Raw genomic sequence first — 21,932 nt, 5'->3', positions numbered from 1 at the left:
TAGTAAAAATGGACTTCTTAAACGTTTTTGAAGACTTAGAGAAAGGATCGATGAGAAAAAGAGGCGACATGGCCGAAGAAGAGGCCGCGTAAGAAGACGGCGTGCGGGCGCGGTCCGGTAATGATGGGCGCAGCCTCGTGAGCGTCGTAGTTGGAGCGATAGAGGAGCCAAGGTATGGGCGGCGGGGCAGCGGAGAGTGACTGGGAGGGAAGGGCACGAGCGGCGCCGCACAATGGTATGGCTCCGGCGGGAGCGCGCGAAACCTCCGGTTACGCACATAAAACGGCGAATATCTCGAAAACCGCACATGGGATCTTGTTTGGCCTATTGGAACTTTTGTTCACGATGACATGCTGCACAACATACTGAAGTTTCAACGCATTTGACAGAGGGCCATTTTCCATAAGAACCGTGCGGGGTCCTTTACAGCGCGGCGTAGTATATAATGCCACAGCTTCATTGACCATAAAATTGTATGTTAGTCCTTTCCTGTCACAGCAATTTGAAGGATTTCACTGTTATTTATGTAACCTTTGGAATGCTGAGTAACCCTCCCAACTTTAGAAAAAATTGAATGGCCCCACATATTCAGGGCCATAAATTCTCCTAATTTGGATGAAAAACAACAATTTTTAAAAAGATTACATAAAAGTAGAAGAGCCCTTAAAATTGTGCCATTTTTAACATCTTCCCATGACCTAATCTTCCCGCAGGTCTGAACTATTTCTTTCAACCTTTTAAAGTGGTGAGGAACTTTGTAAGGCCACTGGGCGGGCATTCAAAAATGTAGAAGGCAAGATTTTCAAGTACCCCCAGTTGGGAGTTCAGAAATTCTCTACTGTCTGATTTGTTTGCTAAATATTAAAAGTTAAAAATTCTATTTCAGAACACTTATTTTCAACTTACTTTTCCCGCTCAAAATCTTTGTCATGTGTTGTAAAGCAGGATGTTTTCAAAATACCTTCAAAAAATTCCTGTTTTACCAATGTTGAGCTATTCAGAGATTTGCAGCAAACTGGACATTGATCACCACCTCCTTTACAGCTGAGGCAGAAGAAATGCACATCACAATCAACAAATGAGTGTGGATTCTGAACGCGCTTTTTACTGAAAAAAAAATTGATTAAATTTATCATGTTGCATATAAAACATTTAGAGAGCATTGATAGGGGAATTGCCACTGAGACTGCTTCATTTGCTTTCATTTCACATGACTCTCAATCTTAGAGCATACTTCATACGGTCAGTCATCAGAATGCTATCAGTAAACTTTAGATAATTTTCGTCAAGTTGGTCAGATTTTCATGAACAACCCTAGGGCAAAATTGATGTTTTCAGCTTCCGCTTCAATATGCTCATAGTGATATTTTATGCTAGGGGGTTTACAGAAATTTGGAAAAAAATTTCAGGGCTTCGTCAGAATTTTTTTAGGACCCTCCGAGTATTATTGCTAAGGTCCGGCCTACTCCCGTTAGCAATTTTAATGGAGATCTACTTCATCTTTAGGAAAAATTCTAATAACTGAGGTAATCAGGAATCTACGTTATGCATGCTCTATTGGGGGAATTTATTTCCTCCATACAACCCCACTTAGACTTGTGTAATCATCAGGAGGAGATATTATTCCCCGATAGTGCCTCGAGTGAGTGCTTATTTTTTAACAACCTTAACAGATTCTTCAGATTTTTGGGCTGTGATAGACCAGAACTTCATTTTGATTAAACTCTGATTACTTTTTCCTTTCTTTTTTCCAATCAAACATCTTAGCATTTGAAACTGACGATTGCCTATGGATCAGATTTTAGATATTCTTGAGTGCAGTCACTCATGAAAATCGCACGAATCTGCGAAAAAATGAACTGAACAGCACTGTATGCATGGAAAAGAATATTAATAATTGGTAGGTACAGCAGTTCATCAGAAAAAACTCAATGTATATGCCTCATTTCAAGGTTTTGAATGATTTAAAAATCCTCGATTACGTAAAAACTTATCTTGAGACTTAAGTTTTGCTTTTCTAAAAATGAAGGGATGAAAATATCAATTAATAACCTGCAGACCTTGCAAGAACACATCACTTTCGAGGTTAATGGAGTGCTTGAGCTAGAGTACCTGTTTAGCGAGAGTATAGACAGATGTGAAACTCCGAAAATCCATCAGGCCTTCACAGATGCCTCCGCAAATAAAGTTAAGGCCTAGAAATGCAGCCAACCTATGAATTTCAATTATCCAGAGCGATTTATTAATACAATTGTTACGAACCATCGTTTATAAAGCACGTATTTGACTTAGTTTTAGCATAAATTTATTCATTTTTGTGGAAGAACGCTCATTTACGTACTTTCTTAGCCATCTTCGTTAGAATTGGAATCTACAGACTGGCAGTGAAACTTTGTGCGTTAGAAGTTGGTTAGAAGGGTGGCTGCACTTTTGGGCCCTAAGCTTACCATGAAGCGATCTGTCCATACTCTCGCTATACAGGTACTCTAGCTTGAGCCAGTTGGATGACTGACCAGTGTGCGATACAGGGTCCAGCACTCCCCCCCCCCCTCTAACTTTTGAACGTTTCAAGACAGAAAAATGAAACTTTGGGAATGTTCCTATCTTAGAGGGGACCATCGTTGGGGGGGGGGGGGTAAAAATCTTGGTCCCCCCTTGGAGAGGACGGGGGGCCCCCAACTTTTTTTTTAAAATGGCAACCCGTATCTTGTGATGCCTCATTTGAAAGAGCATAAAAAACTGGTCGGATGATCGCGCGACCAGGGCCGGATTTACATTTTTAGCGCCCTAGGCTAAACTTAAGGTGGCGCCCCTAAAAGTAGGCGCTCTCGTGGGGGGCGGGGGGGTGGTCCCCCAGACGCCCCTCCCCTCCAGATCAGAAGAAGGATGTTAGGAGTCCGGAAAATGTTCAAATTCACCTTTAAAAAAACACCTTTGTCAACCACAGTTTGTAGAATCTGTGTCCCAATATACCATAGACTTACGGCCAGCTGTAAGATTTCCAATAGCTTCTATAGCCGGATAGCCGGCAACACAATTTCTCATAGCCTTTTATAGCCGATGGCGACTAAGCGACAGCCTGGCGATAAGTGTATGCTAAACGTTACTAATTATACGGATGCTAAGACTTAGTGAATTTTTGGACTACCGCTCTCTTTTTGGGCCGTAGTATCTTGATTTATTTTGCGAGGAAAGCTCCGTACTTTTGATGGATGCCTGCCATTCCTAACATGTTGGAGCGCCTGCAATTTTGTATGATACTGTTCAATACCTCTGGTGTGAAATAGTTGCTTCAAGCGCCGTGGTGCGCTGCGGCGCCGCGCGGCGGGCGGGCAGCCAGCGCGAAACGCGAATTGGCGCCTTCAAACCTATCAGGGAAACTTCACACATTGCGCAATGCGTGAAGTATCCCTGTTAGATTTGAAGGCGCCAGTGCGCCGCCGCTCCGCTTTGTGTTAGGCTCTAATATTTAAGCTCGTGGAGTCAGCGTTTTTCAACTCATAACTTTGAAATGTTTGCACACTCAGTATGGATTATTCTCATTTTAATTGATGAAAAAAAATATGTAGTACCTAAAGGAAAATATAATGTGTGTTTTGTGATTATTAAGGTGATTCCGTACAAACTTAAGGTTTCACAGTGGGTTTTATCTAAATCTAATTAAGAAAATGAAAGTCCTCATGTCTGAAAGCGGAAAAGTACAGCGAAACACCTCAGGAAAACATCCCCGCTGAAAAGAAAATCATTCGTTGGGCCGTTTTTTTTTTTGCCCCCCCAAAGCCAAAATGGCGGCCGATATGCGCCGCCGCGGGGTGCAAATGTCACAACACCCTCAAAATGTCAAGTGACACATCGATTCCTAAGTAATCTTGGTCTTAAAATCCGAATATGAGTTCAGAAATCCCTTACGAATAAAAGGAATCGCGAAAATTCAAGATGGCGGCCAAAAATAGGCCCCGGAGTAAAAATTCTCAATTCCAGCTTTTGGTGACGAGTGAGATGTCATTTTCTATGTTTTTTGGGTCATAGGATCCAAATTTGCGGTCAAAAATTCCCTTCTGGCCGACAGGGATCCTTCAAATCCAAAATGGCTTCCATTTTGGGGCTGACATTTTATTTCCGAAAGACGCGTATAGTCGAGTGAGGTGTCTTTTTACATGTTTTTTGGACCACATGATCAGAGACTGGGATCCAAACTGTGTCCCTGTGCGCCGGAAGGTAAGATTTGTCCCTTAGCACCTTGATTGTAACGTTTTTATCAACTACTTAAATAAAAACTCAGAATTTCACTGTTCAAAGAAGATTATTTTTGTTTTGTTCCTATTTCTCTTGCGCTAGTTTTTTTGTGAAGAAGGGGACTATAGCTCCTGCTAGGCAAAAAGGTCAAACATTATTTGTATGAATAGCGCATTCCTTGGTGTGGTTGGCGCCGTCCTAACAGTGAAATTCTGAGTTTTTATTTAAATAGTTGATAAAAACGTTACAATCAAGGTGCTAAGGGACAAATCTTACCTTCCGGCGCACAGGGACACAGTTTGGATCCCAGTCTCTGATCATGTGGTCCAAAAAACATGTAAACAGACACCTCACTCGACTATACGCGTCTTTCGGAAATAATATGTCAGCCCCAAAATGGAAGCCATTTTGGATTTGAAGGATCCCTGTCGGCCAGAAGGGAATTTTTGACCGCAAATTTGGATCCTATGACCCAAAAAACATAGAAAATGACATCTCACTCGTCACCAAAAGCTGGAATTGAGAATTTTTACTCCGGGGCCTATTTTTGGCCGCCATCTTGAATTTTCGCGATTCCTTTTATTCGTAAGGGATTTCTGAACTCATATTCGGATTTTAAGACCAAGATTACTTAGGAATCGATGTGTCACTTGACATTTTGAGGGTGTTGTGACATTTGCACCCCGCGGCGGCGCATATCGGCCGCCATTTTGGCTTTGGGGGGGCAAAAAAAAAAAACGGCCCAACGAATGATTTTCTTTTCAGCGGGGATGTTTTCCTGAGGTGTTTCGCTGTACTTTTCCGCTTTCAGACATGAGGACTTTCATTTTCTTAATTAGATTTAGATAAAACCCACTGTGAAACCTTAAGTTTGTACGGAATCACCTTAATAATCACAAAACACACATTATATTTTCCTTTAGGTACTACATATTTTTTTTCATCAATTAAAATGAGAATAATCCATACTGAGTGTGCAAACATTTCAAAGTTATGAGTTGAAAAACGCTGACTCCACGAGCTTAAATATTAGAGCCTAACACAAAGCGGAGTGGCGGCGCCATTTTGGCTTTGGGGGGGCAAAAAAAAAAACGGCCCAACGAATGATTTTCTTTTCAGCGGGGATGTTTTCCTGAGGTGTTTCGCTGTACTTTTCCGCCTTCAGACATGGGGACTTTCATTTTCTTAATTAGATTTAGTTAAAACCCACTGTGGTTTACAAAGCACACGAATTTCTACACAATTTCTTATAGCCTTTTATAATCGATGGCGAAAAAGCAACAGCCAGGCGATAAAGTGTAAAGCCCGACTATAGGAACTATAGCCCGCCTGTATAATTTTTTATCGCTTCGTATAGCCCGGCCGTATGATTTTTTCTGCATTCTACAGCTAGATATATGATTTTCTGTTGCCTTCTTTAGCCGGCTATAAGAATTCCTATGGTATTTTGAAACGCAGCGCTTATCTCCAATTTTTACCAGGGTTTTGAATAAATTCTCAAAAATTTTGCGCCCCTCAAAATGTTGCGCCCTAGGCTAGAGCCTATGTAGCCTATTGGTAAATCCGGCCCTGCGCGCGACCATCATTTAGGGGTAGGCGGGGTAAAATCTTCCTTCCAAGGAATGTCGTTTTGGATAGAAACACATACGAGGGACACATAAAAAAGTTTCATCGCATAAGTTGTATGAGCTCAGTTTTTTGATATTATCCTCCACAGTTGCAGTTGCGGCAGGAATTACAGAAAGCCGACCCTGGTCGGATGATTGCACAATCATCATTTAAGGGTGGACGGGGTAAAATCTCCCTTTCAAGGAAGATTATTTTGGATAGTGAGACATAGGAGGGACACGTTAAAAATGTTTCATCTCAAAGTATGAGTTTAATTTTTATAAATGGGCCTCAAATGTGTGGCGTGGCGCAGGGAGCTGAAAAATCCAATCTGGTCCATCAAGGGTGGGGTTTTGAGTTGAGAGTTGAAGGGACAAAGGGACACGCTCAGAGATGGTTTTCCTGGATACGTATAGACATGAGTGGTGTGTTCGAAAAATTTCCTTGAATTCCATGAGATTATTTCTTTTAGAGTTGACTTTAATGGGTGTACAAGGGAAATGGATGCGCAGCACTTCTGCGGTGGTTGTATGTACTACGGCTGGCAGTCCAGAAACTAGGAATGTCCATACTCAACCGATACTTTTGATCGATACTCAACGATATCGATACCATGTGGTATCGATCCTCAGACCCCAATATAGATGGTATCAATACTCAATCTAATTTGGCCATAAAGAAGGCCTCTTTTTCTTTTTTAAAAACTTCTCTCCCCACTATTTCACCTTCATTCTGCACTGTGACAAACGACGGAGTAATCAAGTTTCTCAAGATGATTACTTTTGTTAAAAATGTTAAAAGCTCTGTTCAATAACTGTAGTAAAGGGCTCATAATAGCTGACTAAGGACGCAAATACGACTGTATCGAGAGAGGCTTAAACCTTGCGGACTTTAACAGCCGACAGACATGCGCAAACTCGGAATTACGGCATAATTCAGAAATAGTGTCGATGGTCGATCAGTATCGATACCTCAGCTCGATGCCAGATACCGGTATCGATGCTTAGAGTTGATACGAGTATCGATGCTTAGAGTTGATACGAGTATCGACATACCTACCTGAGACTTGCCTGGTGTTGAGCATGCCCTAGTATGATAGTCAGTGGCAGGTCTGATACATTCAGCACGGTATCTAATTAGGTCATGAAGGATGCCTCTTTTTTACTTATAACAACTTCTCTCTCTCTTCTATTTCACCTTTACTATGCACCGTGACAAATGACGGTGTGTTCAGATTTCTCAAGATAATTACTTTCGTTTAAAAATGTTAAAGGTATGGTTCGATAACAGTATAGAGGGGCTCATAATAGTTGACTTAGTAGGAAGTAAGGGCGTTTTCATGAGAAGCGTAGATCTAGTGGAATTGAAAGGCTAACAGACATTTACGCGCTCTGAATTAAGGCATAATTTAGAAATAGTATTGGTGCTCAGCATTAATACCAGTATTGATACTGAGTATCAATACTTCCCAAGTATCGACATCCCTATCTGACTTTTCTTGGTCACTGGCTACCCTGCTATGTCTACCCAGCGAACTTCAATTTCAGTACGCAGCCAACGGTTGGCTTATCACTTGCTGACCATGAACTATTCAGTGCTTGCAGTATAACGTAACGTACTTTCCTCCACCACAGAGCGTTGCAAGAGATGTTTTCCATGAAAATCAAAATCCTGCAGTGAGTCGCCCATTGTACGTGTTAACATAGTACGCAATAGTACTTACCATACACGGCATGTTAACATCCGTTTCAGAATGGAGATTGAAATGTAGGATTTTGCGCACGATAACATGGTGAAAGAATACTAGAATGGCGCACATTGATACATTGATTAGACAGGTATGTAATGTACACAAACAAAAGTAGGTTTCGGCAAACTCGCGCGCGACCGCGACCAAGCTCTGGGTTCTGCCCAACGTTCTGCTCTGCCGGTGTCACAAACGGGAATAAAGATTACAGAAATTGAACGTTTTTTGTTGGTTTTTTGTAATCTTTGATCGGCCCATTCTCAAATTCCTCTCTCCATTCCTTCTGTCATTCCGTTTGTTCCTTGTCGAACCCGAAATTCCTCGGTCCATTCCATATTATAATCTTTGCAATCCGTGAAACTGTAATCTCTATAGACGCTATTAGTGCAACGTCACAGAAAAGCGATATCTATCGATTTTTTCGCATTGGTAGCATTGAAAGAGGTTATGCCAATGTTATTGTTTGGATCCAATTCGATATAATGGAGAATCCCTATGATGACGTCGCCACTAATAGCGTCTATGCTCTAGGCTCTAGTCTCTGTGTTCTCGTTCCCCAGGCGTGACTCTCAGGTTCATTAGATATTTTTACGATTTTAAAGTGATTATGACTCCTGTCGATCTAAAATCTCCAGCCGGAGTTAAGGAATTGGACACCTTCTTAGCCGATCGTAGCTATATCGAAGGGTAAGCATTGGCTTTCAGTTCTCAAGGCCCAGTTTGCTAGATCCACGTGGAACGAAGTTTCACGGGTCCACAGCCCTGTGTGTTATATATTCGTCCCTCTACTATGTTTTGATGTTTCAGTTCGTCCCTCCTACAAAATTTGTGCTTCTCTGATTAATTAAATCGGTATTCGCGCCCCCTTAACGTCAGTCGCCGAAGTTAGCAATTAACGTCATAGGCTTGAGATCATAGCTAACCTAAAAGTAGAGACACTGCAAGCAAAGGAATACCCAAACCTCATCATATCAATGGTTGAAGTGAGAAAGCATGTATCTTAATGGCTTCATTATACAGTTTCCGATCATATTTTACTTTTTGAGTAGAAACAAACCAACTTCATAGCATGAATTCCTTAAAGTGATTTGTCCAGGTTTTGGATGTGGTTGAACTGGCGTGCAACCTAATGCATTAGTTATGTCAAAAATTTTGGCAGATTTTAACAGGTCCAGCCAAAAATAGGTCAATAGCCGTATATCGCCTGCCAGTGCAACCACGTCAGAAACCTTGACGTATCACCTAAATGCATGCTGTTGCCTGCGAGAATGGAGGGGCCGTAACTACTCGGTTTCATGATGTCAAACTAGCAGAGTAATCGCTGTGTTATCCAATCAGAGCTGCCGTCGATCGGCTGAAGTTGCATGAGCGGCGCGTTTGAATCTTAGTAGGGCAACGATTTTCAGTATTTAGTCGTGTTCAGCTTTTATTTCCTCAATTATCAGACAGTGTAATTTATGAACTAGGCAGTTTTCTGATGTGAATTCATCTTCTTTCAGAAAGGTCTTTATGAATTTTTGCATCAGATCAACCCCTGAAAGGATATTAACCCAAAAGGATCATATGTCATGCATTCTCCCACAGGAACACATGATAAATTGCGACTGAGGTTCATCCACTAGCGTGTCGTCACAGAATCATAGTAACGGCCCCTCTATTCTGGTAGGCAACGTGCATCCTTGCAATCTTTGAATCCTTGAACTTTTAGCCTATTTAAGGCCGAAAGCCCATGCGCATGAGCCTGAAGAATTATTCTACACCCAAAAATCGGAAAAATTCAGAGAAATGAAAGTAGAAAATTGTTAGGACACCGACCTCCCACTTGATACAGTTATTGATTTCTGTATCGAATGTGTAGTCTTTTTCAAACAACATGCCGCTATCATTCCTCTGAATTTTTCCAATTTTTTGGTTTAAAATGATTCTTTACTCTCATGCCCTGGGGCTATTGTCCTGTTTTTGGCTACCAATTCAAAATCTGCCGAGGTTTTTAAACAGAATCGATATGATGCATCATTCGCCGATTTGACCATGCCAGAAATCATGAGGAATCACCTTAAAGCATACTCTGCAGTATTTAGTGTTTTAGAGATCGCTTTCTTTTGTTTTCCAAGGGAACTTCCAAGTATGACGATAAGTCTACAAGGTTGCATACAGTGATATGTGGTTTTGCACTTAAGCTGTCGATAAGCTCCTTAGCTGAATACTCCTATCTAGATTAGTCAGCAAAGTCAGAGATCTACCTGTTTATCAGTAATGAATTACGTTGTAAAATGCTTAAGGTCTATCAGCAGTTTGTCTCCAATGATACTTCCTCAATGCTGAAAAATAGAGGTCGTCGCATTTTGAGTTGAGCCACCATTTTAGAGACATGTAACGGCACCGACAGCAGGGGGTTCATGATTTGCCTTGCAATTAGGATGCCCCTGACGGTGTGTGATGTCAAGAGGGTACGAGATGCGACCACCTCTCTGTTTCCTCCGTAATGCTTCATGCATGGCTGATGGAATTCAAGAGGGCCGATTATTGAAAGTTTGAAGTAGCCCTGTGCGACATTGAAATGCGATTTATTTCATGGTTAATATAGGGCTATGTTACTGCGCTAGGCAAAATAGTTTCAAAAATCGGACCGCTGGTGTTCGTTCAAAGAATGCCTTACTTAATGTTCGTTCAAAGAATGCCTTACTTAACTCGGCTCATTCACCTAGTGATAATGGTAATGCATATGGTTCTTTCCTCAGCACAGTCACATTCACATTCACATTCTTAGAACCTACCTACGTCAGATTAGAGTATCTGATTATTGAGAGCATGGACAGCTTGTTTCATGGAAGGCTCAGGGCCTGAAAAGGCACACAACTTTCTAACACACAAAATATCACTGCCAATCTTCAGATTCCAAAAGCAAACCAAGATTGCCAAGTATGGTCATGACTGATTGTGAGCTCTCTTCCCCGAAAATGAGAATATTCATGCAAAACCAAGTCCAAATGTGCTTTCAAAGGATGGGTTCTAACAATGGGCTTGCTGCAAAAGTTTTGCTGGGGTAAAAATATGAGTTTTTTCTGTCAGTAAGTATCCCAAAAATCACGATGAGCACATTGGCAAAGTCGGAAATGCATTCCGAACTTCACAATCTGCGTAAAAAATGTGCGTTTTTTTGAGTTGTATTTGTAGTCCAAACAAATTGTAGTTGATGAAAATCCATTAGAGACGTCTTTGAGCGTTCTTGCCAATGTCCCCCGGAAAAAGATTAAATTAACCCCTGTATTTCGGGGTGCGGTGGGCCGTGCCCATATGATAGGTTTGTTTGCATTGGCCTGTATTAGACACCGTGGTGTAGTGGCTAGGGGCGGCGATTTTCACTCAGCATGGCCGGGGTTCGAAACTCGGCTGGCAACTCACTTTTTCACCCTTGGTTTTTTCCAATAGACTGTTTTAGTGATGACGTCACATTTCGAAATACATTGCGATTTTAGAGACGTGTTGTTAAACTCAAAAAGTGAAGTTAGCGAAATGACGTCGGTCCGCCATTTCGGAGTTATCCGCTGAGCAAAACAAAAACAAAGATTGCCTATGACGTAGTAATAGCTAGAGTCCCTTTACACTGAGAGTCAAGACAATTCAGCTCATGGATGTCACCAGAGATGGAAAATTTCATGAAATTTATTCGAGTGAAATTTCACGCGTGAAATTTCATGAAATTTCATGAAATTTCACGAAATTTCATGAAATTTATTGAAACTTTTGAGGATACATTCAAGAGGCCAAGAAACGCCTAGAAACGGTGATTCTCGATATTGAGATTTTTCAGCCCCCCCTGACCTAACCTAACCTCACCACCCACTCTTCCAGCAGCTCAGTTTTTTATCACGAAGATTTCGGTGTCATGTCAGATGTCACTTATGTAAGTCATGGGTCCTTAATTTTCGTAAGTAATGCATCATTGACACTTGAGTGCCTCCGCTCCACCACAAGAACAATTTCCTCCACGCATCGGCATGAAAATACTAGTTTTTTTATGAGGGGGGGGGGGGGGGGACTTTTATTTGAGAAACGTTGGAGAAATTGATGCTAAAAATTGTAATGCTAAAAAACGGCACTTTTAGTGGTATATTTCTGAACCAACTTAATGTCCTACATATTTAACAATTATACTATAAAGATTATTCTCAGCAGTGCCAAACTGCCAACATATATATTTTAGAGTCGGAAATCTCAGTTTCAAAAATGGATTGTTTTCAATCATCTTGAATTTTATCAAGTAATTCCAAACGTAAGTAACTTTAATTTTATTTGTAAAAACATTGCTAAACAACTTGCTAACTTTGCTAAAAACCGCACACACCTATATCTTTACCTGTGGGAGTGGGTCCCTTTTTTATACCAAAATGAAGCCGAGCACGGCTTTTCGGCTTTTTCGCCATTATTCACATCTCTGAAAACATAAAAGTACTAAAGTAAAACGTTTCTAAAAGGGTGTGATGTTCTTATAATCTTGTCCACGGCCACGCGATTTGCTGGGTACATGTCTGTTTACATTTGGTTTGGAGGTTAGGTTAGGGCTAACTTTCTCTAAAACCCCCCTTGTGCCCCCTCCTTTGGGTGTAGCATCTCATTAGTGGGCCATATTCTGCTGCATCAGCAGGAGGATCATCTGAACCGTTTCCGAGGCTTAGTAACAATATTTCTTTGAAAAATCAACAAATTTCAATTTTTTTGAAATTTATTCGGGCCTTGTGAAATTTCATGAAATTTCACGTGAAATTTCATGAAATTTCAAAACGTGAAATTTCACTTTCCATCTCTGGATGTCACAAACGGGAATAAAGATTACAGAAATTGAACGTTTTTCGTAATCTTTGATCGGCCCATTCTCAAATGCCTTTCTCCGTTCCTCCTCTCGTTCCGTTTGTTCCTTGCCGAACCCGTAATTCCCTGGTCCATTCCAGATTATAATCTTTGCAATTGGTGAAAATGTAATCTTTATTCCCGTTTGTGACACTGTGGAGGCCTAAAATACGGGAACCAATCAGAAATGGATTCAAATTGTCTTGACTCTCAGTGTGAAGGGACTCTAGTAATAGCAGCTCAGCCAGCTCAGAGGACCGCGGGACAGATGCGTTGTTAAAGTCCACAACTATGGAACGCCGTTAGTGTCAAACATAGAGAAAAAAAAGGAGGTGTTTGCATTTCGGGCATCTTGGAATATTTTGATGACTTGATGACGTAGGTGGGTACAGTGTGAAGGGGACGTCCCTGTACCCAGCTGTACCCACCTACGTCATCAAGTCATCAAAATATTCCAAGATGCCCGAAATGCAAACACCTCCTTTTTTTTCTCTATGAGTGTCAAAACCCTTTTCTTGCGCGCGCGGAATTTTTTCTGGCGCGCAGAAAGAAAAAACCCGTTTCCGATGAAAATCTCTGAATTTCCGGATTCCGCGCCGGTTTTCGATATATTTGCGCCGTTTGTGTCAAAACTATTTTTTCCGGCGCGGCGCTCCAAATCTGTTCCGCGCGTGGAATTTTCGATATATCGATTCCTGCTCGCCGCCGGCGCGGCGCTCCGAAATCTGTTCCGCGCGCAGAATTTTCGATATATCGATTCCTGCTCGCCGACTGTTTTTTCCGGCGCTGCACCAGAAAATAATTCCGCGCGCCACTTTTTCGATATATCGATTTTTCTGCGCGCGTGGGTCGTGTAAACAAACGCAGATTGATAACACAAATGATCCAAACAACTCGAAATCTCTTAATTTTAATTAATTTAAATCCATTTTCGACTTCAACCAAGCATTTGGCAATAATATTCATCGTATTTTACAACCTGGAGCCACGGCCTATCGGCTCATTTTAAGGTGCATTCTGAAAATCAGTTTTACAAGTCCAATGTCCAAACCCAGACTTTCTTCTTTCCCTTTTTTTTAACCATTCTCTTTTCACTTTCGCCTCAAATCAAATGTTTTGCAGTTTTCTTATCTTAAGTAAGTGGTCCTGAATTCATTCAAGAGTTAGAAGTTCACGATTTATTTAGTATTATAGCCTTTTGACCTCTTAAGCTTTATCGATATGATCTCATGTAGTTCGAGGTTTCTTTGGCCCAAACCAAGTGATTACTTACACATCTGATGTGAGTCTTATGGCTCTTCAAATTCGCAGTGTAGAATTAAATCAGAGACTACAGTTACTTAATCCAGTTCTGCTCTCTTGTTCAATGTTTGTCATAAGTGTTTGTTCGTGTCTGTTCTTTATAAGTGACACCACTGTAGTGCATATACACAGTTATGCTATCGGTACAGGTATTATTTCTTGTTTTCTACAGTCAGGACTTTCTCTTAAGCGCAATAATTTACCAAAGAAATTCACCTAGTTGCGTAAATAATTTGGTGTATAGATATTCTGTTAATGTCTCCTTGCGGTGGTGCAAAGTTTCTGAGATCTGTCATAAGTGGATTTTGCATTTAGACGGTCACTCTTGCCTGATAAAATTACTGCTCTAGCAGCTTCAAATTTATACTTTGATCTCTGATTCATCACTAAATGACACTCGTGCGGTGTCATTTATCTTTAATCAGTTCAAAGCTATTTCGACAATGAATCATCAAAGGTCCGATCGAAGAAGGAATTTTCTGGTGAGTGCTGCGGCTGAACCGACATCACAACTCTACTATCGAATGCATCAACCAAGACATGATCATTCGTCTGGAAGTGGAAATATTTTGCAACTCATCAGCAGGCCGATTATTGTGTCGCGCAGGGGGGTATGGTCAATCACTTGCGAGGCTTAGTTTTTGGAAACGTACAAGTAGTTTTATTGATAAAACATACGGGGTCGAGGCGAGACTCTTACAGACTGAAGGAAAGGAAAAGAGAATAAAGTGAAGCAAACACTCCTCGGCCACTAGGCTTGCTGAGTCTGCATACTTGCAGTTCGGCGTTGCAGGACTTAAGTAACAACGCATTTTAACCGCTGAATCGCAAAAAATTCAACACTCCCTCTCGATGAAGTGGTTTTCAATTTAAGGATTGTACTGTACTGATTTCTTATTTATGTAGTCCCTTACGGGGTCTAATAAAGTTTAGCCCTTACGGGGTCTAATACTACCCTGTCTCGCCTTTACATTTGTCTTAAAACTAACCATTATATTTCAAAGAAAAAATTATCAGAAAAGTTAAAGAAAGGATTGATTATAGGAGAATAACATGATTAATAGAGCTTATTCCTTGAGGAATATTTTTGTGCAATACTCGTGTTTGGCTCGTGGTACTACTTTTGTCAGAAAATCTGCTGGCATTTCCTCAGTAGGGAGGTATTTTAGGTCTACAATACCATGCTTGACAGTTTGACGAACAAAGTGATATCGAGCATGAATGTGTTTTGTTCTACTGTGGAATACTGGGTTCTCCGCAATCTTTTTAGCGCTCTGATTGTCACTAAAAATTTTTATTTTTGCTTTGTCACCGACGAGCTCCTCATACAAGTTGTATAGAAAAGTGCCTTCTTTACTGCTCTCTCCAAGCGCCATATATTCTGCTTCCGCAGACGATAGCGCAACGGTCCGTTGTTTCCTACTTTCCCAAGAAATAGGTGCATTTGACATTTTGAAGACATACCCTGTATATGATCTCCGGTCTAAAGTGCAGCTTGCCCAGTCGGCATCAACGTAACCAAGGATTTCGTGTTCACTGTTAGAAAATTTTAACTTTAGATTCAGTGTACCCTTTAGATATCTGACAACTCTCTTCGCGTTTGACCAATTTTGACGCGTTGGCGCTTTATTGAATTGACTTAGGTGACTCACAGCAAACGCTATGTCAGGCCGCGTGACCACTGCTAAATACATTAAATGGCCTGTGAGGCTTTGATACGGCACCTCTGATGATAGAGGCTCACCCGCTCCCTCTGTTTCTGCATTTTTGCCTTTCTCAAGGGGAGTCGCGACCGGCTTACAATCTACCATGCAAAATTTAGAAAGTATTTCTGAAATGTAATGAGTCTGGTCCAGAGTCAAGGTGTTGTCTTCTCCGATGCAGCAATTTACGCCGAGAAAATACTTAAGTTGACCAAGGTCGGTCATCTCAAATTCTCCCATTAATTCTCGTTTAATTGTTTCTTTTGTAACTTCGTCACTCGATAGCAAGAAAATATCGTCAACATATAGTCCGACAATTATTAGCCCGATTTTTGTGCGTTTAATGAAGACGCAAGGCTCATATTCGGATTTTATTAGACCATATTTGATCAAGCTGGCCTCAATGGTTTTATTCCATGTTGCTGACGCTTGCTTGAGCCCGTAAATTGCCTTACGTAGGAGACATACCTTGCTCTCTGAATTGCGAATTACAAATCCTTCCGGCTGTTCGATGTATAAACGGTTTCATTAAGATTTCCATTGAGAAATGCCGTTTTTACATCAAGATGCTCCACTTTTAAGTTGAATTTTACGGCCAGTGCTAATAGCAGCCTTATTGTGGAGAAGCGAATCACTGGTGAAAAAGTCTCAAAATAATCTACATCCTGCTTTTGCGTGAAACCTTTTGCGACGAGTCGCGCTTTATATCTGGCAATCTTCCCGTCTTCTGTTTTCTTAATCTTAAAAACCCATTTATTCTTTACGGTGTTTTTACCAGGTGGCAAATCCACTAGGTTCCATCTTTTATTTTTTATTAATGAATCGTACTCTTCTCGGATGGCCTTTTCCCAGTGTGTCGCGTCTGAACCAGTAGTGGCCTCTAAATAGGTCATCATTGCGTTTTCACAGATCTCTGGAATCGTGTCACAGGTCTCTGGAATCGTGTCACAGATCTCTGGAATCGTAATGTCACTTGATACAACATCGCCGTATCTTTCGGGTGGCTTTACTATTCTACCGGCTCGTGTCATGGTTCCTATGTCAGATGGTTGATTTATTTTAAAATTTGGAATGTATATAACTGGCTCGTTATCAGACGTGTCACACTGGTCAGCCTTTTCTACTGGCATAAAAGTCACATCCCTACTTATGATTATTTTGTTGGATTTTTCGCACCACAGTCTGTACCCATTTGGTGCGTAACCCACAAGGGTGTACTTGGAGGATCTCTCATCCAACTTTTTTAAGTAAGTCAGGTTCTTTGCGTACACTTTCGACCCAAAAATCTGGATATTTTTTAAGTTTGGCGGTTTTCCATTCCAAAGCTCGTAAGGAGTGCAGTCGAGTCCCGTTTTCGGACTGCGATTTATCAAATATGCCGCTGTGAGGGCTGCTTCTCCCCAAAGGGCCTTATCAACTCCGCTCTCATACAGCAGGCATCTTAGTTTTTGACAAATTGTCAAATTTAGTCGTTCTGCAGATCCATTTAGCTGTGGGGTGAATGGTGGCGAATAATCCAAAATTACACCTCTAGTCTTGCACCAGTTTTTAAGTAATCCTGATACGAATTCACCGCCATTATCGCAACGCAGCTTTTTAATTTTGTTCCCAGTTTTGAGTTCGGCTTGCGCCGCATATTCACAAAATACATCAAACAATTCACTTTTGCATGCAAGAAGGTAGATAACACAAAAACCAGAATATCCGTCTAAAAAGCTAACATAGTAACGCTTATTGTCCCACGTTTGCGGGTCGATGGGTCCACAAATGTCTGAGTGGACAATTTCTAAAAGAAATTGTGCTTTCTCCCTCTCATTGCCAAAAGCTGTTCTAGTCATTTTCCCTTTCAAGCATACATCACAATCTTTTAGATTTGTTTCAGTTACATCACTTCTAGTTAAGTTTATCCCTTCCGATATGTTTATTAGTTTTATCAAATTTGTGGCTCCGATATGCCCAAGTTTTACATGCCAATTTTTAACATTTTTATGTACCAAGCTTTTAACATCACCTTTCCTTGTCTCATTTTGAATTTTATCTTTCACGGTTAACGCACTTTCATTTTTAGTGCGCTTTAAGGGTTTTGGGTTTACGACAAATAGGCCACTTTCCTGTTTGTAACCATGCAAAACATGACGTCCTTCCTTTTCTACGATGACGTCATCACCAATAAAAGTTATAGTTCCACCGTTTTTAGTTATGAGATTTATGGAAATTAAGTTTTTTGACAAATCTGGGACATAGTAAACGTCGTTTAATTCAACGCCTTCAAATTTTATAGTTCCTATGCCTAGGGCATTCATGTTAACTTTTTCTTTTGCAACTGAAATCTCGACATCACATAACTCAAGTGTAAAAAATAGATTTTTGTCATTACACATATGTTTCGAAGCTCCTGAGTCAATCACCCAAACATCCGACATGTCGCTCTTAGAATGACTTTCAATGCCCATGAAAGCCACAACGGCTGCTTCACTTTTCTTAGTTTTATTTTTATCACGAAAGAAGCACTCACTATCAATATGACTGTTCATTTTTTTGCTAATGTTACAAAACTTTTCAATTTTCTGATTGGGTTTTTCCCCGGATTTATTTTCTCCGTTTTTATTTTCCCCATTTTTATTTTTATTTTTCTTCTTCCTGCAGTACTCAACGGTGTGATTTGATTTTTTACAAAAAGTACAGAATCTATCATTTTTATTTTTATTTGAAGAACTAGATCCTTCGTAAGTGTTGTAAGCAACCGGCTCCTCTTTATTGTTTCCTTTACGCCTCGTTTCCTCTATTAACAATCTGGATTTCAAGTTCGTTAAGGTCTTTTTATTTTTATCGGTTGAATCCCAAGAAGTCGAAAAATTGCTCAAACTTGGGGGTAAGGTGGAGATTATCTTCGTCTGAAGCATCTCCTCAGAGATTTTACCATTTACCGCATTCAGGTTTGTGTACAGATTTTCAATTTTACTCACGTGGGTCATGATATCATCACCTCTTTTATACTTAAAGTTGAAGAAATCTTCCAATAGCTTGCATCTGTATTCCTCCGTGTCTCGTTCAAAAAGGTTCAGGATCACACTCCACATTCTGTGCGCCGAGCTGCAAGTCATCAGATGCACCAGCACCTTTTTGTCCACTGTCTGAATGATGACCTTCTGGCAGTGAGCATCGTATTTCTTCCAGTCTCCCAAGTCCTTTGCTTTGTCCTCGTCGGTGGGTTTCTTCCAGGATCCCTCAGCTATCGCGAAAATCCCGGCCGCTCTAAGGATGACCGTTATTTGGAATTTCCATAATTGAAAATTTTCTGCGTCTCTGAGCTTCTCGACGTCTCGGACTTCGATTTTGTTTACAATGCTGTCCGCCATTTGACTCGAACACGAAAAAAGTTTCAGGTTTTCAAGTTTTTTAAGTTGCCCGAACACAAAAAGAATCGGTTTTAGGTTTTCAAGTTTTTAAGTTGCCCGAACACAGAATCGGTTTTAGGTTTTCAAGTTTTTAAGTTGCCCGAACACAGAATCGGTTTTAGGTTTTCAAGTTTTTAAGTTGCCCGAACACAGAATCTGTTTTAGGTACGTCTTGCAGCCCGCATCTCTTGCTCTAGTTTTCGGCATTTTTTGAGAGAGAAATAAATAGCCATCAGCGCAAATAGGAGCGCGAACAACGCGTAGTGCGCGAAGTCGTGGACGTCGAAGTCATTGCGTATTTCTATGGTGCTTTCGTCACCAAATAATGACCAACTCATTTTCACTTTTCACTGTTATTTAAAAACCACAAAAAAAATTCGGTATAAGCTGGGGCCGATAACCTGTCGCGCAGGGGGGTATGGTCAATCACTTGCGAGGCTTAGTTTTTGGAAACGTACAAGTAGTTTTATTGATAAAACATACGGGGTCGAGGCGAGACTCTTACAGACTGAAGGAAAGGAAAAGAGAATAAAGTGAAGCAAACACTCCTCGGCCACTAGGCTTGCTGAGTCTGCATACTTGCAGTTCGGCGTTGCAGGACTTAAGTAACAACGCATTTTTAACCGCTGAGTCGCAAAAAATTCAACATATTGAAGGCTTAGAGCAACCCGACAAGACAACAAATTCCGATATATTACATGGAGAAGATAGGGCTATGTCTTTTCATATCGGGCTGACATAGTTTCAATAATCAGGTAGCTGGTAGTTTAACAGGTAAGATTTGTAAAGTCACTTAGGTATCACAAGTTACATTCGTATCTCTTGTGGAACAGTGTTTGTAGGTATGCTTACCTTTGTGGAGATTAATTGATAACAAAACGAGCATATCGATGTCATAGCCTAACTAGAAAACCATGTACGTAGATTTACAAAGTTTCAGACTTTCTGTTTCTCTTCGATTATAAAATCATGCAACGAAATGTTACAAATGTCATCCCCAGATAACCTTAACCATGTTCCTGACTTATTCTTATGGGAGGATGTAATTCTATGTCTTTTCAAAATCCTTCCATCCGTCTGTACCTGAGAAATTCAGTAAATCAGCCGACTTTCGGACTTTTAACCAGATTCGTCGGCATCTTTACAATTGAAATGATTCTTAGGTGTTTTTGAACAAAGGCATTTTATTAAAATTTTTGTTGGACAGGTTTGATTCACCCTGAATTCTTAAATAGAGAGAAAAAAAATATTTTCTTCACTCTAGAAAGACATGAAACTGACCAAGCTGTAGGTAAGTAAGTAGTTTTTGATTACTTCATTCCATGAAATGTGATGAGCCTTGTTTCTGCAGGAAACACAACATTCTAGCAGGAATCCTCAAATAAATTTTCTATCTTGTACAATATCTGTTGATACTTAAGTATTTGATGATACCTACGAAGTACAAAATTTCTGAAAAGAAACTGGGAATACCAGCAGAGTCATCTCAAAATTTTCTCTCAGGAACAAAACTAAAAATTGTGGAAGTTTCCTAAGAATGCTCTGAAGACAAATTTACGTATTATTAATAGATGAAGTGTAGCCTGCTACATATCATGTCGTATTCCTCTTCAAATATACATGCAGGTGAGTAGATTTTGAAATTTTGAGCGCACAATTTGCTTAAGAAAGAAGCGAGCACTACCATGATTTCCACTTACCATTACCACTTCCTCATAAATTTTTATAAGTTGATGCTTTTGAAAGTTGAGTTGTGATGTCGGTTCAGCCGCAGCACTCACCAGAAAATTCCTTCTTCGATCGGACCTTTGATGATTCATTGTCGAAATAGCTTTGAACTGATTAAAGATAAATGACACCGCACGAGTGTCATTTAGTGATGAATCAGAGATCAAAGTATAAATTTGAAGCTGCTAGAGCAGTAATTTTATCAGGCAAGAGTGACCGTCTAAATGCAAAATCCACTTATGACAGATCTCAGAAACTTTGCACCACCGCAAGGAGACATTAACAGAATATCTATACACCAAATTATTTACGCAACTAGGTGAATTTCTTTGGTAAATTATTGCGCTTAAGAGAAAGTCCTGACTGTAGAAAACAAGAAATAATACCTGTACCGATAGCATAACTGTGTATATGCACTACAGTGGTGTCACTTATAAAGAACAGACACGAACAAACACTTATGACAAACATTGAACAAGAGAGCAGAACTGGATTAAGTAACTGTAGTCTCTGATTTAATTCTACACTGCGAATTTGAAGAGCCATAAGACTCACATCAGATGTGTAAGTAATCACTTGGTTTGGGCCAAAGAAACCTCGAACTACATGAGATCATATCGATAAAGCTTAAGAGGTCAAAAGGCTATAATACTAAATAAATCGTGAACTTCTAACTCTTGAATGAATTCAGGACCACTTACTTAAGATAAAAAAACTGCAAAACATTTGATTTGAGGCGAAAGTGAAAAGAGAATGGTTAAAAAAAAGGGAAAGAAGAAAGTCTGGGTTTGGACATTGGACTTGTAAAACTGATTTTCAGAATGCACCTTAAAATGAGCCGATAGGCCGTGGCTCCAGGTTGTAAAATACGATGAATATTATTGCCAAATGCTTGGTTGAAGTCGAAAATGGATTTAAATTAATTAAAATTAAGAGATTTCGAGTTGTTTGGATCATTTGTGTTATCAATCTGCGTTTGTTTACACGACCCACGCGCGCAGAAAAATCGATATATCGAAAAAGTGGCGCGCGGAATTATTTTCTGGTGCAGCGCCGGAAAAAACAGTCGGCGAGCAGGAATCGATATATCGAAAATTCTGCGCGCGGAACAGATTTCGGAGCGCCGCGCCGGCGGCGAGCAGGAATCGATATATCGAAAATTCCACGCGCGGAACAGATTTGGAGCGCCGCGCCGGAAAAAATAGTTTTGACACAAACGGCGCAAATATATCGAAAACCGGCGCGGAATCCGGAAATTCAGAGATTTTCATCGGAAACGGGTTTTTTCTTTCTGCGCGCCAGAAAAAATTCCGCGCGCGCAAGAAAAGGGTTTTGACACTAACGGCGTTCCATACCACA

General features: G+C 40.5%; 2 protein-coding genes across 5 annotated transcripts in view; one reads left to right on the top strand and one right to left on the bottom strand.

The window, feature by feature from the left end:
- LOC109035667 (uncharacterized) overlaps window positions 1-7,778 on the bottom strand; it is a 128,543-nt gene extending 120,765 nt beyond the window's left edge. For all 3 annotated transcript variants that reach the window (XM_072297172.1, XM_072297174.1, XM_072297173.1), the window contains exons 1-2: window positions 7,568-7,778; window positions 907-1,107 (exon numbers count right to left, since the gene is read on the bottom strand). In XM_072297172.1, coding sequence (XP_072153273.1) covers window positions 907-1,107; window positions 7,568-7,635 — 269 coding nt within the window. In that variant the 5' untranslated portion in view covers window positions 7,636-7,778. The remainder of the gene's footprint in view (window positions 1-906; window positions 1,108-7,567) is intronic.
- Window positions 7,779-8,104: 326 nt separating this feature from the next.
- Window positions 8,105-21,932, top strand: part of eEF1beta (elongation factor 1-beta) — a 52,244-nt gene continuing 38,416 nt past the window's right edge. The window contains exon 1 of one of the 2 annotated variants that reach the window (XM_072297194.1): window positions 8,105-8,278. In XM_072297194.1, coding sequence (XP_072153295.1) covers window positions 8,199-8,278 — 80 coding nt within the window. In that variant the 5' untranslated portion in view covers window positions 8,105-8,198. Of the gene's footprint in view, window positions 8,279-8,550; window positions 8,583-21,932 lie in introns of those variants that run through there. The other variant, XM_072297195.1, reaches the window with a different exon arrangement.

The sequence above is a fragment of the Bemisia tabaci genome, chromosome 2, assembly GCF_918797505.1.
Source record: "Bemisia tabaci chromosome 2, PGI_BMITA_v3".
Lineage (NCBI taxonomy): Eukaryota > Metazoa > Arthropoda > Insecta > Hemiptera > Aleyrodidae > Bemisia > Bemisia tabaci.
This window is presented reverse-complemented; position numbering and strand designations above follow the sequence as displayed.